This window comes from Mauremys reevesii, linkage group 2 (assembly GCF_016161935.1).
Source record: "Mauremys reevesii isolate NIE-2019 linkage group 2, ASM1616193v1, whole genome shotgun sequence".
NCBI lineage: Eukaryota > Metazoa > Chordata > Testudines > Geoemydidae > Mauremys > Mauremys reevesii.
Window position 1 is genome coordinate 4313886 of NC_052624.1, and position 13765 is coordinate 4327650.

Consider the following 13765-nt stretch of genomic DNA (forward strand, 5'->3'; position numbering starts at 1 on the left):
CCCAGCTGCCATGGGTCTGCGGTTCTGTGGGGATTGGTACCACGCTCCCTGTTTGGCACCTCGGTACCGCTCATCCCGGTGTCCCTGCTCCTAACCCAGCAGCGGGCAGTGCTCCACCAGGCATGCGGAAGGGGCACCCCATTCCCATGGGAGCTGAGCTCCCCTTTAAAAATGGTTCTAGCCCTGCTGGTTGGGAGGAGGGGCCTTCTGAGCTGCAGTCACTGGGCAGGTGGGGTACACGTCGTGGGGTGGGTTAATCCAAGGCATTAGGGATCGACAATAGCTGGGTGCAGCTAGACGAGCTCGCTCCGTCACAGCGGCAGGGGAGAGGTTGGCACGAACACACTGAGAACTGGCAGCCACACGTCAGGCGAGGTGTGTGGGTGCGTCATGCTGTTAGCTCTGTGCTCCTGGCTGCTGGCTGGGGGTCCCTGCAGGGCCAGTGAGATGGGTGGCAGGAAGAAAGGGCAGAAAAGGGCAACTAAAATGATTAGGGGTTTAGAGAGGGTCCCATACGAGGAAAGATTAAAGAGGCTAGGACTCTTCAGCTTGGAAAAGAGAAGACTAAGGGGGGACATGATAGAGGTATATAAAATCATGAGTGATGTTGAGAAAGTGGATAAGGAAAAGTTATTTACTTATTCCCATAATACAAGAACTAGGGGTCACCAAATGAAATTAATAGGCAGCAGGTTTAAAACAAATAAAAGGAAGTTCTTCTTCACGCAGCGCACAGTCAACTTGTGGAACTCCTTGCCTGAGGAGGTTGTGAAGGCTAGGACTATAACAATGTTTAAAAGGGGACTGGATAAATTCATGGTGGCTAAGTCCATAAATGGCTATTAGCTAGGATGGGTAAGAATGGTGTCCCTAGCCTCTGTTCGTCAGAGGATGGAGATGGATGGCAGGAGAGAGATCACTTGATCGTTGCCTGTTAGGTTCACTTGCTCTGGGGCACCTGGCATTGGCCACTGTCAGTAGACAGATACTGGGCTAGATGGACCTTTGGTCTGACCCAGTACGGCCATTCTTATGTTCTTATGTTCTTATGTTCTAAAGGGTTGAGAGAACAGGGAGGGATAGCGGGACCAGTCAACCCACACCCACCACCAGGGCCTGGGAGGAGGGGATGGGCGGATGAGGGGCCTGGAAGTGCTTCACATTGCAATTCTCTGGTGGCCTGGCCTCAGCCTCGGCCTGCCTCGCACATGGCCCTGCACGCAGCCTTTTGTGCTTGAAATTAGCAAGGCATCGCGGGGTGTCCCATTCGCACTTCCTTACCGCATGGTGCGCCGCACTTCACACATGAGGCCAGTCTCCAGCCACCACCGGCATGCTCCTGACCCCAGCTGTGACCCCATCTCTAACCAGACCTAGCCGGGGTGCACCAGGCGTGTTCCTGCTCTCCTGACCCCCTGGAGCCATCTGCTGTCTCTCGGTTCTTATGGGGGGCCTGCCCCCATGGCCTCTGAGCCCCTACCTGACTGAGTTCTGCGAGGCCCCATCTGCCCGGGGTGTGTCTGTGTGGGAGGTTGCTAAGGGTGGGCTCCTCGGGCGAGGTCCCAGGAGACACCGAATCCACCCAAGGGGTTGCTGACGGAGGGGGCTGTCCCACTTGCAGGCATGCCGACCTATCAGGGACAGAGGAGAGCTACGCAGAGGTGGCTTATCCCACATCCTGCAGTGGTGGCTTCTCACTCCTTCCTCTGAAGCAGCTGGCGCCGGAGCCAGACCAGACTACACACGCCTTGGGTCAGATCCAGCCTAGGTCCCTATGGCCTGGCCCTTGGCTAGCACGGAGAACAGTCAGCACATTCTGATGGACTGCAGCATCTCCGGGATGTGGAGAGGTCGATGGAGTGCAAAGGCTTCTGGGACATTGAGGGGGGAGCCGAGGATTCTTGGGATCGCAGAAGGATGGCTTGGGGGCCCCAGGAGACAGGAGAGGCGTGTGTCGGGAGGGGGAGCCTGCTCTGCAGTGGGGAAACCAGCTCTTTCTTGTTAACAGGCGGAGAGCCAGGAACTCCCTCCCCGTGAGAACTCGGCCAGCCCGGAAGGGTGTGACTCAGAGCAAACCTGGCTGCTCCCCACCTGCCGGCTCTGTGCTTCAGCAGGGGGACAGGCACTGGGAGAGAAGTGAGAGCCGGGTGCTGACCTGGATGTCTTGGCCAACGCCACAAGCAATCTGGAGACGAGCCCCGGCACTCCACAGTGGCAGCCATCACTGCACCCACACGCTGCTACCATGCACGGCTAACTCTCCTGTGCCCGGCTCGAGACACGGGCCCCATAGTCTGGGTAACAGATCTCCCTGTCCCAGGTCCTTCACCTTCTGGCCCTTTATCCAGGGAGCTCCCCGGTCACCTGGTCCAGCAAGCACTCCCTTGCCTCCCTGCTGTGGGCAATTCCTCCCGATTGCCCACAGGGCTCCTCCTTTAAGCTCCTCACCAGAAGCCCACCTCCTGCTCCCGGTGTGTCCGGTTGCTCTGAGTAGCCCCTTCCTGGCTTCCAAGCCTCATTAGCTCCTGACCCTAGCTGCACTCCCATCTCTAACCAGAGTGCACCTCTTCTGTCCCAGGAGACCTGAGACTCAAAGATGCTCAGTGCCCTGAGCCAGGGAGGATCTCCTTCAGCTGCAGCAGTACGAGGGGCTTGTGATCCAACACACAGCTGAGCGGGTCTGGTGCACACTAGCCAGGACGTAACACAGGGCCGTTGCGTCCCACCAAGTCCAGCCCAGTGCCTAGCTGTTTTTCCAGGGCTGGCTGCCCTGTGCAGAGCGCCCAGCCCCTGCAGTGCCTCTCGCTCAGGGTGGCCACACAGGAGTCATGGGTGGCAGTGAGCCCCGATGGAGCCGGTGGGACATCGGCACAGACAGCAGTGCCGGTTTGGTGGGGGAGCCCAGAGAAGAAATGAAGGCATCCCGAGGGCAGCCCCTGGTCCAAGGAGGAAAGCACAAGGATCTGGCTGAGTTTAGAGGAAGAGGATGAGCGGATGTGTGTGTGGGGAGGGGCGGGTTGGAGGGAAGGAAGGGAGATGATCTATCCCCCCAAAATCCTAAAGCCAGCTTGGGTGGGATGATGACACGTTACTGACACCTGGATTCTATGGCTGGGACATTCCCTTTCTATGGGAAATATAATAGTGGGGACAATCAGCTGCCCAGCAGCTCAGCCAGAGCATCAGGCAGGCAAGGAGCCGCCTTAGCAAAACCAACAAGGATGATGCTTAAGGCAGTATTAACGGTGGTGCCTTTGAGTGTGTCATGTATGGCTGACCCCCTGGTATGGAGAAGCTAGATGGGGAGCTGCTGTCCTCCCTGCCTCACGACACAAGAGCAAGAGACTGAAATGTGGCAAATCCAAAACAGATGCGAGGAAACACATGTTCACACCAAGCATAATGAGCCAGTGGAACTCCTGGCCACAGGACGTTGTTGAGGCCATTTTAAGCGGGGGGAGGTTATGGAGAACTTCCAATGTTATCACAGTGCACCTAGGATCAGATTGGAGCTCTTCCAAGCTCCGCTCCCAAAATAAGCTCCACCCATCAGCATCACCAAAATGAGACGCCATTTTCAAAATCCGATCATGGACCTCATGGCAACATTGGGCTCCTTGGGCCTAGCTCCCTGAGTGGGAAAAGTGAACCAACACCACCCAAATGAGACACTGTCACTCAGTGAAGCACTCAGTGTCCCATCCCCGTAACCCTCCGGCTCCATCCTTGCACTGGGGATGAAATAGTTAAGTGTTGCCATATCAATTATCATCCCTGGACAACTGAGTTATCTGCTGCCCGAGATGAGTGGGAAAGTTCACACCTCTGAGCCAGTCTCTGCCAGACTCAGCTCTGCACAGCTGACACTCGCATCACGATTTTGAGGTTTTCTTTGCAGCCAGAACAGCTTGAGAAGGCCTTTGTTTGAAAAAGGAAAGCACAGATTCTGGAGAACAAGCCTACCATTTCAGAGCAGGGCCGGCAGGCGTAGGCTGGCTGTTTCGAAGCCTTGCCATTGATGCTTACAAAGAGATCTGGAAGGGATCGAACCCCTCCTGCTCCAGGATCGAAGCCAACCTGTAACTCAGAGGTCAGGTCTGAGACCTGGCGGGGGGAGGGGGTGGGGACAGATTATCCCTTCGCAGCTGCTGCACTGTTCTTACACCTTCCTCGGAGGCAGCTGCTGCTGGCTCTCGCCAGAGGCAGGATCCTCTGGACTAGCTGGACCTTGGCTCCGATCCAATTGCTGGGGCTGCAGAAGCTACTCAAAGGACACTTCACCAGAGACTGGGGAGACAGAGCTTTACCGAGAGGTCAGACTAGGACACGTGAGGTGGGGTTCTGAGCCCACCGGTGTTCCAGACACACAGTGGGAGCGTGGGCAAATCCTGGCCTTGTGTCAGCTTCCCCATCCATAAAAGGGGGATCATGATACTGAGACACCTCCCAGGGGAGGGGTTAGAGGATTTGTTAACTGCAGCTGCGATGCTTTCGCAGCCAACTGCCTTGCCAGGGCTGGGAGAGCTCAGAGCCGCATCTCAGATACACTCCCGAGGGGGACACAGAAGGGAGGGGATACAAAGGAACATGCTGCCAACAAGGGACCTCAGCTCTGGAGGTTGGTTACAGTCCCAAAGGGACCAGAAACAACGGCTGAGAAACATACAGCCGACGGGGCTGTAGGGCCCATGGCCCGGCCAGTTCAGCTGGCGACGCGGCTGTTGGTTCATGGCACATGTACAGCTCCCAGCACAATGACACCCCAGTCCTCACTGGGGCCGGCAGACACGACCACACTACACATAACAGGCCACCCGTCCTGCTGGGGGCTCAGCCCAGCCCAGGGCGTGACCTCCTGCCTGCCAGGAGGATCCCGTGTGTCCTGGAGAGCCGTGCCAGGGGATGCGGCAGCTGGGCGGAAGTTAACCCCTTGTTCACCAGGGACTGGGTACAGTCCCTGTTACCACACAGGATTACCTGGCCTGATCTGGAAAGGGGCTGTCCCCACCTTGGGGTGCTCAGTGCCTTTGGAGACCAGCCTAGGGCAGTTTCTCCTCCTTGCTCTCTCTGTCTTTGCAATCACAGCACCCTTCGGCATGCGGCTCTAGCACCGCCAGGCCTATCCCGACAGCCTTCCTCCCCCCTGGACCCTCAGCATCTCCTGAGGCCCGGCTGGCTCCTCTGGGCCCCCCGGCAAGGCAAATTCATCTTCACAAGCTCCAGCTTAGCTGTCACACCCTCCCCCGCCCTGGGACAAGCCCCGCCACCCCACCCAGTTCTTCCCCCATCTGCTTTGAGCAGCTGCCTAGAGAGGACAAGATTTCTGCCTTCCCACATCAGAGGCAGTAACGTTTAGGACACCCCTCCCCCTGCCGGAGTGTGTAACATCCCATATGAGGAGAGAAAGACCAGTCCAGACCCAGACTGGCGCTTCCCCAGCCTTCAGGGGTAGGTTTGGGCCCGTCTCTTGCTGTTTTTCTGTATTGAGCAGGTGCTCGGTGCTGTACAGTTCTCACAGCCAGCCCAGAGTATAAGGGACTACTACAAGCACTAGCTGAGGGAGCGCTCCTTTAACTGCCATGGCAGAGATCTGTGGATGTGATGCTGTAGCTGCAGGGCTCTAATCCGGCCTCCCCCCCACCCACATGTATAGATCGACAGGATCCCACAAGCCCTTCACGCGCCCCACCTGCAGGGGGGCTGCTTTGCTCCTCTCTGCTGGGGGATGCACAGTCCCGGATTAGCACCACACCGTGACCTGGCTAAAAAACCAGCTTGAAACGGGGCGTGCCAAAGGGGTCCCACGTCCTGCTGGCACGGCCGGGGGGCAGTCCGGCAGCCCAGCGTAAAACCCCAGGCTGGAATTCAGCCCGGACGCCAGGGTTCGCCCGCAAGAAAAGCACCATGGGAATTTTACTGCCCGCCAGACAGCAGGTTCTAGGCAGCCTGGCTCCTCGGGGAGATGGTCCCTCTGGCACCACAGCGCCTCCTAGCGCCAGGCTCGGGGCTGACGGGCTGCAGAGCGCCTCCTGCTGAAACACCAGCCCTGCTTTCTGCTGCAGCTGGGCAACCTGCCACCTGTACCCTGACCTACTACGGCCCTTCCAGGCCTGTGCAAGCCAACTGCACCTCAGGGCCAAGCTCTCCTCGCTGCCCCGACCTGCCCGCCCTCTGCCTTCCTGCCAGGGGCTCCGACCCCAGCACCCGTTACCTCAGCTTCAGGTTCTCCATGAAGTGCTCCATGGTCACCTGGTCCAGGAGGACAAAGTCGGCCTTGCCGAACTCCAGGCTCTCCTGCTCGGCCATGCTGCTGGGGGACGGCGAGGGGACGTGTGGGGCTGGGCGGTGGGGGAGAGAGCACGAGCCTGAGGAAAGATGACTTTCAAAACCCAGCCGCGAGCTGCCGGGGCTCAGCTTCCTGTGCGGAGGTTGCCTGAGCGGCAGGGAGTGGCGTCAGCCGGGGGGGTGGGGTGACGTAGTTTTAGCCCGGCTGAGCGGGAACCCCGCGTCGCCCCAACATGACACCAGGAAGCACGGCTGGGTGCCCGTCTGCCCATCTCTTGCAGGGCTGAATCCTGCCCCATTTAGTGTGATGGGGGGGGGAAGTTCCCCTGCAGACAGGGGGTAGGGCCCAGGACCCCACCCAGGGGTGCTGTGTGCCATGGAGCTGTGCTCTGCAAGGGGCAGTGCCCCCCAACATGGGGGGATTTGGGGAGGCCCACCAGCCAGCTTTCCTTGTAGGTGGGCATGTGGGAGCCCTGCAGGATGGATCCCCAACCTGGCAGAGCAGGTTCCTTCCCAGCCCCCGGGAGCCACCCAGCCTGGCCCACTGGGGGGAGGGATTCCTCACTGCCCCTATTCCTGCATCTCCCTCACTCTGTAGTAATTACCCAGAAGCCTTCAGTGAGCTGCACTCCTGCCCCCCAGCCAGGCTGGAGCAGGCAGAGCTGGGCATAGAGAGCAGCACTGGGAGAGTGGCAGGTGTGAGGGTCAGTGCCCCCATGAGGCTTTATGAAAATATTCTTATGTATGTTTATGTATATAACATAATTAGACTGTGTGCTATGCTACATACGCCGTGTAACACATCTCTGTGAAGGTTATGATCTACTGAATCTGTTAATCCTATTTGCATGCGTGCATCACTTTTGTATTCGAAGTTATGAATATTGGCTGTGTACTGGCTTGATTTCTAAATAACCTTAGTCGAGCCTTTGGTCAGTTCCTGGAGAAAGGAATGTGCAAATTAAGTACCTAATCAAGAAACACTTAAAAAACAATGACTCTTGTAATGCACCAATCCACATATGAAGTCTAATTAAGGACGTTCAAGGTAGCATGTGACCCATGGCTGCTCCCTGGTAAGAAACTGTGAGTCATGCATGGACACGTGACTTGCCCAGGTGACTCCAGATCTCCATCTTGGAGCTGGACTTTGCATAAGAGAGGGGAGGGGGTCTCCACCCCCAAGAGAGACTCTATTTAAGCCCAGGGGAGACCTCTGCATTTTGTCTTCAGCTGACCAAAGAAAAAGCTTCTTCACCCCCAAAGATACCTAAAAAAAATCTGGAACAAAGGACAGTGTCTGCAAGGGGCGTGAGTGATTGCTGGGCCCAGACTAAAAGATTAGTCTGTAAAAGGAGCATTCTGGAAACGGCGAGGATCTTATCTGTATTCAGTTTCTTACTGTATTAGACATAGACTGGTGTGTTTTATTTTATTTTGCTTGGTAAATTCACTTTCTTCTGTCTGTTACTACTTGAAACCATTTAAATCCTACCTTCTGTATTTAATAAAATCACTTTTTACTTATTAATTAACTCAGAGTATGTGTTAATAGCTGGGGGGGCGGGTGCAAACAGCTGTGCATATCCCTCCATCAGTGTTATAGAGGGCGAACACAGGGTAAAACAGATTTATTTGGGTTTAGACCCCATTGGGAGTTGGGTATCTGAGTGTTAAAAACAAAAACACGTCTGTGAGCTGCTTTCAGTGAAGCCTGCAGCTGTTAGGGGACGTGGTTCAGACCCAGGTCTGGGTTTGCAGCAGGCTAGTGGGTCTGGCTCAATCCAGGCAGGGCTCTGCCTTAGGGACGTCCTTAGCTGACAGGGCAGGAAAGCAGGGGCAGTAGTCTTGGCAGCTCCCACGGTGGGTTCTGTGATCCAGCCCGTCACAGCAGGAATCCTACAGGACACTGACCCAGCTGGGTGGGGGTCAGGGCTGGGATAACAGGGGGCTGTGGGGCAGCAGGCAGGGCCATGGGCCCAGCTGGGTGGGGTCAGGGCTGGGACAGCAGGGGGCTGTGGGGCAGCAGGCAGGGCCATGGGCACAGCTGGGTGGGGTCAGGGCTGGCACAGCAGGGGGCTGTGGGGCAGCAGGCAGGGCCATGGGCAGAGCTGGGTGGGGTCAGGGCTGGGATAGCAGGGGGCTGTGGGGCAGCAGGCAGGGCCATGGGCCCAGCTGGGTGGGTCAGGGCTGGCATAGCAGGGGGCTGTGGGGCAGCAGGCAGGGCCATGGGCACAGCTGGGTGGGGGCACAGCTGGGTGGGGTCAGGGCTGGCACAGCAGGGGGCTGTGGGGCAGCAGGCAGGGCCATGGGCCCAGCTGGGTGGGGTCAGGGCTAGGACAGCAGGGGGCTGTGGAGCAGGGATGAGATTCCCCCCCCATTGCTGGGTGTTGGGGGCAGCATGCCCAGACTCTGCCCTGCCCACTGGAGGTAGAGCAGCGGGTTTTCGCATTCATGCTGCTACCCTGAAATAGCTGCAGTGGAAACCATGCTGGGCTGGCTGCTCATCTCTCACTTCTCCCTGCTTTGTCATCGTGCAACTCCTGGGCCCGGCCTGTGGCCGGGTGACATCACTTCCTCCCAGCACCAGAGCCACTTACATGCTCGGATGGGACCGCAGGGCATCCTGCCTGCCCGCCCCGGGGCTAACTGGCCCAACTGCTGCAGCCTCTGCCAAAGCCTTCCTGGAAGGGGAGGGGAGCATGATCCCTGGGGGTTTCCTGGGGGTCAGGGAGGTTTTGGTCACTGCCAGGTGGGCTTTTCCCTTGGGGACGTCACACAAGTGATGAGAAATCGCCCATGCCCACCTCTGGCTTAACATGCACTACCAGAGTCTTACCTTCTCAGCTCCTTGGGTGCCACGCTTACCGCACACACACTGGCCTTTAGGGGGCGCTCCTGAGTCCCACAGAACAGGTGTGGGCAGCACCCTCATTCCAGCGCCAGGCGGAGCAATGGGTTCCATGGTACAGGTCGGCTTGGCTAGCGTGTAAACTAATCCTGTGTGATCCTTGGGGGCTCGCAGCATGCGTCAGCGGGGACACATCACCAGGGCGCAGGGACAGAGGCACCAGTCCATCCAGGTGAGACGATGCCGTGGCAGGTCCATGGGAACGACAGAGCTCTGAGCATCAACCGAGGAGGGAAATCACCCGCGCAGCAGGGCAGCCATCATTCGCCCGACGCCGCTGACCCCGAGTTGCTTTGCCATCCCTGCATGCAGCAGCCTGAGACCTGCGCCAACCCGGAAAACGGACCCGACAAAGGAGCCTGCGGGGCCAGTCAGCGCTGGAACTCAGCAAGCAGCATCTGGGCAGGGAATGTCCTGTTTGCACTATGCCCCACTGCCAGCAGCAGCAGCGGGCACCCAGCCCTGGCACTGTGTTCAGGGACTGAGTAACCCTCTCACTTTGGGTTTTTTCATTTCAATGGCCGGGCTGGCTAAGCCACCTACACAGGCCCTCAGTTCAAGGGCACTGCCAGCCAACCCAAAGCAGTGCAGTGTCCTGCCCTGCCTCTCCGCCTTCCTGCCCGCCAGCTCCCCGAGGAAAGACCTGCTGAGTGGGCAGCAGCAGAGGGCACCTGGACTCGTGGGGATTGCGAGTGGCCTGGCAGCGGTGGCCTGAGAGAAGGGCAGTGGCTGGGGCTCAGGTTGCTTTGTCCTTTCCCACTGCAGGACAGCCACCGAGGACTGTTTCTGCCTTGCACAGCAGAATATCCCAACGGGCCCAGGCAGTGGGTGGGCCCATGGCTAGAGCGCTGGCTTACAAGGATTTGTTCAAACGTGAGGCCACAGAGGGGTCTGACAGAGGGTAGCTGACCCTCTGAAAGGGGCAGGGGCTCAGCCTACCTCGGCCAGGCTATGCCTGTGGGGGGGAACCTAAGAGGAGGGAGGCTCCTGGGGCAAGGAACAGTCCCTGGGCCACACAAAGCTCCCGAGGGGGCGCCCCAGAAAAAGGCCCCACACAAGAATGCTGCTGGGGGAGACAGAGGGCTCCGAACAGGGGGCACTCTGAACAGCGAGTCTCAGCAGAGTCTGCCCCCCCCCCCCCCCGAAGGCCTTCACCAGGTGGCAGCAAAAGCCCCGGAGCACGGGAATCACGGGCTGTCTGGAAGGTCCTTGCACTTTAATCTCTGTAGGGACCGTGACCCAAGAGGAGACCCCTCCCCTGCTGATGACAAGAGGGGCCTGCTGGTAAGGGACCTGGACTGAGGTTAACTCAGCCCCACACCCCTTCCAGCTGGAGCTGCTTGGGGGATGCTTCTTTGTACAATGCTCCACCCGGGGATCAGACAAAGCAGAGCCCCCAAGGGGCACAGTTCAATATAAATAAGCCTCATTGGACTTATTGCCGCCCACTTGGGGAAACTGAGGCAGAGATGCAAAGGTGGTGCTTTAGTGGGCCATGGGGGACACTCCAGGACCAAGGGTCCCCATTACCGGTTCCCACAGCTGCAGACCCTGCCGCAGCTACCACCGCTACCCTCCGAAGGGTATTTTTATTTACAGAAGTGCTTGAGGTTAAGACATTTGTAGCAACTTCCTCTTTCCGTGTATTCCCTGCCTGCGCTCCCTCTGCTGGCTGGTCTTTGAATCGCACTGCAGAGAGCAGCAGGGGTGTAGCGCATTCACAGCGCCAGGGGAGGGATTAGACAGATGACCTAACAGCATGCGGGGCCCTTTTCCACCTTGGGTCTGAGCGGTGTCCTTCTCCCAGCACGCTCCGCAGCCATTCCACCGGCCCGGGGGAGCCAAGCAGCTGCCTGCCAGACGTGCTGAGCAGCCGCAGAGGGAAGGACAGGCCTGCAGCATGCGTAGTCGCGCCCGCAGGGACCTGCCCAAGGAGACAGGCCCCAGCAGCGCTGGGACTGGAACTCAGAACCAAGCAGGGGTAAAGGCAGGCGGTACGGGTCGGAATGGCGTACTGGTAAAAAGGGGCCGCCGGTAATGGCCTGTACAGCTGACTTTAAAGTGCTGCTGCAGCAGCGGCTGGAGCCCCAGGTGGTGTGGCCAGGCAGCCCGGAGGGGCTGGCTGGGGGATGCTGACCCCCAGCCCTGCCCCCTTCCACCAGAGGCCCTGCCCCTTCCGGGGGAGGGGCACAGAGGCAGCCCCCCTACTGGTAAGAGTTCAATTTTACTTTCACCCCTGGAACCAAGTCCCTATTTCCACACCTGCACTCAGTCCATGCTGCTTCCTTGAGGCCCAGCAGCCGTGACCCCAGCATGGTGAGCGATGGCTCCTTTTCACCCAGCAGCCGCACCAAAGAACAAATCACATCTCGTTAATGTCAGTACCTGCCCATGTAAGGAAACGCTGCAGGCTACATGAGCAGGGGAGAACTGTGACCACACACCCATCTGAAATGCAGCCAACGCTGGGAGGAAGCAAGCCGCCCTTCGGGGCCAGCTCCAGTAGAACAGGAAGCTGCCAGAGTGGTGATGGGGAAAGACGGTTTGGGGAGCAGGTAAGGAACACGAAGGGCACGAGCCCCTGGGGTGATACTCAAGCAGCAGTGGACGAGGTCACGGCGCGTTCCTTGCGGAGCACCACACTCGGGGAGCCGAGAACACCCACCGACCGAGCCGTCTGGGGCTGCAGCTCTGCTCTGGGGAGCATTAAACCTGCATCCAAGTACTGCAGCATGGTGGAGCTCCCTGCTGAGTCAGGGCAGGAAGGTAACTTCCCAGCAGGTGTATCAGCTGCCAGTGGAGCCCACGCATCCCTCAGCCCTCCACAGCAGAGCAGAACCACAGGAAATACTGGGAAGACGACCCAGCTCTTGGCGTATTCCCCTCATCTGAGTGCTGACTCCGGGGGCCGGCCCAGCCTCTGGCTCAACGCAGCAGGGCACAGGGGGAGCAGGACCCCAGCACAGCAGCAGCGTCTGGTAAGACTTTGGGGCGCTGGTTTTCAGTGCTGCTGAGCACCCACAGCTCCCCCTGGGGTCATGGCTAGTCAGCTACTGGCCACCTCTCTCCAGAACAGCCACCTGGGAGCGTTGGCTGATGGCAGCGGGAAAGGCCTCCCGGCCTTGGCACAGTTCCGTGGATACCGACTAAGGAAACCAAGAGGGCGGCTGCTGCTAACCCAGGATCAGGCGGGAGTGGGTAAGGCAAGGCTGTAGGTGTCCCTGCCAGGACCAAAGCTACAGCCCACCTCCCTCCCCAGGGCTCATCCCCCTTCAATACCCTCCCCCAGGCAGAACCAACTCCCCATGGAGGCACCTTGCCGCAGGCCCTGAAGGCCGAGACACACCGGCCACTGTGGATGGGGACACTTCTCGCAGAGCCAAGAGCCCCATCACAGAAAACGCTGGGGCCAGCCTGCTCTTAATCTGAGAATCCAGCTCAGGCCCCACAGCCGCTGGCAGCCCAGGCTGAGGTGCTCTCCCCCCTAGGAAGGGCCCAGGCTGGTGTGGGCTCCATCGGTCACACCAACCCCTTAACTATCACTGATCGGCCCAGCGGGAGGCTGGGCCGGGGAACACCGCAGCTACTGCCCTCCGCCAGCCTCTCGCCTATTTGAAGAACAGCCCAATGGGGAGGTGCTCAGAGGCAGTGAGTGGCATGGGCTAGGGGCCACTCCTGGAAAGGCTCTGAATGGGAGGGGTGGTTGTCTAACCCCAGAGGGTTCAAACAAGGCCACTCATCACATGCAAAGGGCTTTAAGAACCAGACTCTGGCCGTGCCCCCCAGAAAGAGCAGGGGCCATCCCCAATTCTTATCCAACACTATGGAGGAGGAGGTTATGACTATGCCAGGTGCTTTAAGCAGGACCTCCCATGCCTCAGAGGATTCCCCAGCTGAGGTCACTCCTCCTGGCATGTCACTAACTAGACAGATCTGGGGCCAGCGTGGCTGCTGTCAGGTCCGGGACTGCAAAGGAGAAAGCAGGAACGGTCATTAGACAGCTGCAGCTTTGACCATCGTCAGGGTGATCCTAACTCACTGAACACGAAAGACCAAGGACCAGCTCAGCTGAGAGACCAACTCTCCCGCCTCGCTCCATGCGGCCACCAGCGTGCGGGCCAGGACCAGCACTTCCTCTCATTTTTTATGTTCATGTGCAGAATGAATTTTGCTCTGTGCACCAGTATGGAGGGTGTGTGTGACACATGACCTTCGTATCAGTGCACTTAACAACATTCATGTGGTTGGGGTGGGGCTGAGGGGTTTGGAGTGTGGGAGGGGGCTCAGGGCTGGGACAGAGGTGTGGGGGGGGGGGGATGTGGACTCTGGCTAATGGTGCGGGCCAGGGGCGGCTCTAGGGATTTTGCCGCCCCAAGCAGGCTGCCTCCGGCGGTTTGCCTGTGGGAGGTCCACCGAAGCCGCGGGACCAGCGGACCATCCGCAGGCAAACCGCCAAGGGCAGCCTGTCTGCCGCCCTCGCGGCGCCGGCAGAGCGCCCCCCGCGGCTTGCCACCCCAAGCACGCGCTTGGCGTGCTGGGGCCTGGAGCCGCCCCATGTGCGGGCTCTGG

At 58.8% G+C, this 13765-nt stretch overlaps 1 protein-coding gene across 2 annotated transcripts in view; it reads right to left on the bottom strand.

Annotated features, from left to right (window-relative positions):
* Window positions 1-6401, bottom strand: part of MYO1G (myosin IG) — a 60943-nt gene extending 54542 nt beyond the window's left edge. For both annotated transcript variants that reach the window (XR_005594629.1, XM_039526244.1), the window contains exon 1: window positions 6212-6401. Coding sequence is in view for 1 of the 2 variants with exons in the window: in XM_039526244.1 (XP_039382178.1) it covers window positions 6212-6306 (95 nt within the window). In the remaining variant the exon portion in view is untranslated. The remainder of the gene's footprint in view (window positions 1-6211) is intronic.
* Between the last annotated feature and the right edge of the window lie 7364 nt (window positions 6402-13765).